The sequence below is a fragment of the Etheostoma spectabile genome, chromosome 15 (genome assembly GCF_008692095.1).
Source record: "Etheostoma spectabile isolate EspeVRDwgs_2016 chromosome 15, UIUC_Espe_1.0, whole genome shotgun sequence".
Taxonomy (NCBI): domain Eukaryota; kingdom Metazoa; phylum Chordata; class Actinopteri; order Perciformes; family Percidae; genus Etheostoma; species Etheostoma spectabile.
Window position 1 is genome coordinate 3,669,252 of NC_045747.1, and position 2,875 is coordinate 3,672,126.

The 2,875-nt window shown below is 40.4% G+C and overlaps 1 protein-coding gene across 4 annotated transcripts in view; it reads right to left on the reverse strand.

Moving 5' to 3' along the window:
• clcn7 (chloride channel 7) overlaps positions 1 to 2,875 on the reverse strand; it is a 19,965-nt gene that overhangs the window by 12,673 nt on the left and 4,417 nt on the right. For all 4 annotated transcript variants that reach the window (XM_032536493.1, XM_032536492.1, XM_032536494.1 and 1 more), the window contains 6 exons: positions 2,590 to 2,699; positions 1,984 to 2,064; positions 1,807 to 1,869; positions 1,415 to 1,498; positions 1,049 to 1,142; positions 26 to 90 (listed from right to left, as the gene is read on the reverse strand). In XM_032536493.1, the coding sequence (XP_032392384.1) occupies positions 26 to 90; positions 1,049 to 1,142; positions 1,415 to 1,498; positions 1,807 to 1,869; positions 1,984 to 2,064; positions 2,590 to 2,699 (497 nt within the window). The remainder of the gene's footprint in view (positions 1 to 25; positions 91 to 1,048; positions 1,143 to 1,414; positions 1,499 to 1,806; positions 1,870 to 1,983; positions 2,065 to 2,589; positions 2,700 to 2,875) is intronic.

A 2,875-nucleotide genomic window follows, 5' to 3' on the forward strand; every position in this document is an offset into this window, starting at 1 on the left:
ATATGTGCAGGACAATGTGACTTACTATTCTCCACGTCAACATCTGGTTCCAGAAAGAAGCTCCCTCCTCTAGAGCGAACAGAACGCCACCTGTCAACCACAGAAACAAAATCAGTCAAGAACCACAACAGCATTTCGACTAAATAATCCATTCAAGAAGAGTATCCGTTATCTTATTCTGCTGATTTTAATTTGATGCCAAGTTAGCTGGCACCAACTCACAGCATCCTTCACACACTGTGTTGATTGATTCGTGATTGATTGATTTGCCGGTTTTACTCTTTCCCACATGACATTAGCACTGAACAGACTGAGACATTTCCAGACTACTGGTGGAAAAAGGCTCTACATGTTCAAGGCTGCTTTCCCCCTACTTTACTGCTTTACTATCACAAAGAGCATCAACAAGCTAGTTCAAGTAAGTCAGGTGAAGGCAGGGTTTCTGCAAGGTTCAGCAACTTACATTTAAGACTTTTTAAGACCTTTTTAATACCAAATGGATTCCAATATAATACCTGTTTCCAAGCATTATATGACAATCATTTTTTAACAATACAAACTGAACTGGATTCAGATAAGTGGCATAAAACGGATGGATGATTAAGTTATTTAAGTTTTTGTTGAAATCTACACTTGCCCATTATGAGTCAATGAGCTTCCTAGCTAGAATTTTGTGTTTACAGATGTCCCCAAAGTCCTGAACGCACACAATAAGATCCAAAACATTTTATAATGGTCATTACTGCCTACAGCAGTTTAGAGAAAACACGTAAACTTTTGTAAATCAAATGTAAGACTGTCTGGGTCCCTTTTTTGCGGAAAATTTATTTAATGTTTTTTTCAAGCTATTTTTAATACCTGCAGATAGCCTAACGGTGACAAAGTCCAGTCTAATACAAGTTTCCTCACAGGTTTCTTTGTCTTTAGTTTCAACATCCAGCAATTGTGGTTGAACTGTTGGCTGTATAGCAGCTACATTGCCCACACAGCTAGGGCAGCTTAATAAGAAAACACAAAATGTACAGTGCTCTGGTTTTTGCGTTATTACCGACTGGTGCTCCAAAAGCAGCGGAAACTCCGGCAGCAGCTCCAGCAGACACAAAGTCCCTTTTTTCTGTGTCTCTCCGGAAGTATTCAAAGATCTACAAACACAGTCACACGCGTACTATTAGTTATACATAATATTACCCACAAACACACTCTAACCATTGATGTTTTTAACATAAACATATCAATGGTACAGAATGAACATGCTTGACTGACTGACTGACAGACACAAAGACAGAGACACACACACATACATTTTTTTTTGCCTCCAACGTAGCTAACCCTAAACCTAACCATTGCCACGCTGCCTGGAAGGAGACGTTGGGGGCAAAAAACACCAAACAAACACCCACCCACCCACACACACCTTAAAGTCTCTCTTTAAGGAGGTGCTCCTGCCCTGAGAGACTCCTGCAGCTACAACAGCACCAGAGTGAATCATGGGCCCTTCCTGTTGTAGGATGAAGAGAACAGGTAAGAAAGGGAATTCTTGGCAGTTATAGACAAAGTCAATCACTGGAAATTACCTAAATTAAATTAAAGAGCCCACATTTCCAACAATGAAGGCTAAACACAACAGTATGTAGTTTGTTAACGAGGACATCTGTAAATGTCATTCAACATGTGGTCGTCATGTATCGTCTTTCTAGTGCATTTGGCTCCAGTGACTCTGGTCAACCCTTGACAGCACCGTTTCGGCCAATTGAGCATTTAGATTCTGCATAGCAAGGAGTCGGGGAGGGTTTATGTTTTTTTTACCTTTCCTACAGCAAGACCGCCAACCACTGAACAGATAACACCGGACACTTTCACCACCAGTGTCTGTGGAGGACAAAGACATCAACATGTTAAGGATAAGAAAGTCTTTCCTGTTCAAAAACAGTGGTTCAAAGGCATCAATTTGTGTGTATGGGTGTGTGTGCTTGTTATGTGTACCTTGAGTCGTACCACCCTGGGAATTTTGACTCCATTCAGATAACATTTTATTTGAGGAATACCGCTTCCTGCTGCTATAGGCTGGATGAGACGAAAGAGAAGAGGTTTATATTAAAGAAAAAGATGAAAAGCGGAAAATCTACAGACCACCAGTATTTATGAACACAGCAGTAATATCAAAGGACGTGACTGGATGTGATCAGAGAGTAGTCGTGGTGTCTACATAGTACATAAAACAGGGAAAAAAGCAAGACTTCTTGGATCAGTCTGGTTGCAGGAGGAAATTTAAATCGTAGCAATCGTTGGTAAAGAAGCTAATAAACTGTGGTTAACCAGAGGGGTGGGAAATAGAGAAGCAGATTCATCTTTAAAAAATTTCAGTATTACGCACTGTTATACAACTTGCTGTTGCCTAATTAAGTTTCACTTCCACATCGGTTTGAATGGCTTGTAATTAACACACGACTAACATACTTCTTCACTCACACCCTTGAGGAATGTGATGAAACACACAAAAGAGGAAGACAAATGAGATACAGATTGTGATGCCAAACCAGAAGACATGATAATACCTGAAAGGACACATTGTTTCTCCTTCAGTCTTACCTCGAAAAATGCAACTATGATGGCCCCAAACATGACAATGGAGGAGTTGAGGACAGCCCAGAGGATGAGGGAGATTGACAGGCCGCCCACCTCTGTAAACTTCTCTATGTCTGTGAGGGGTCAGAGGTCAAGGAAAAACCAAGGAAGTTCTTATAGCACATTACTATGTTTCAGCAGCTATTGTGAACAACCCATTTAAGAAGCAGGGTGAAGACATGAACACCATTTAAATGATATTAATGACCAAAACGACTGTCACCCACTTTGGATCATTATATATATATAT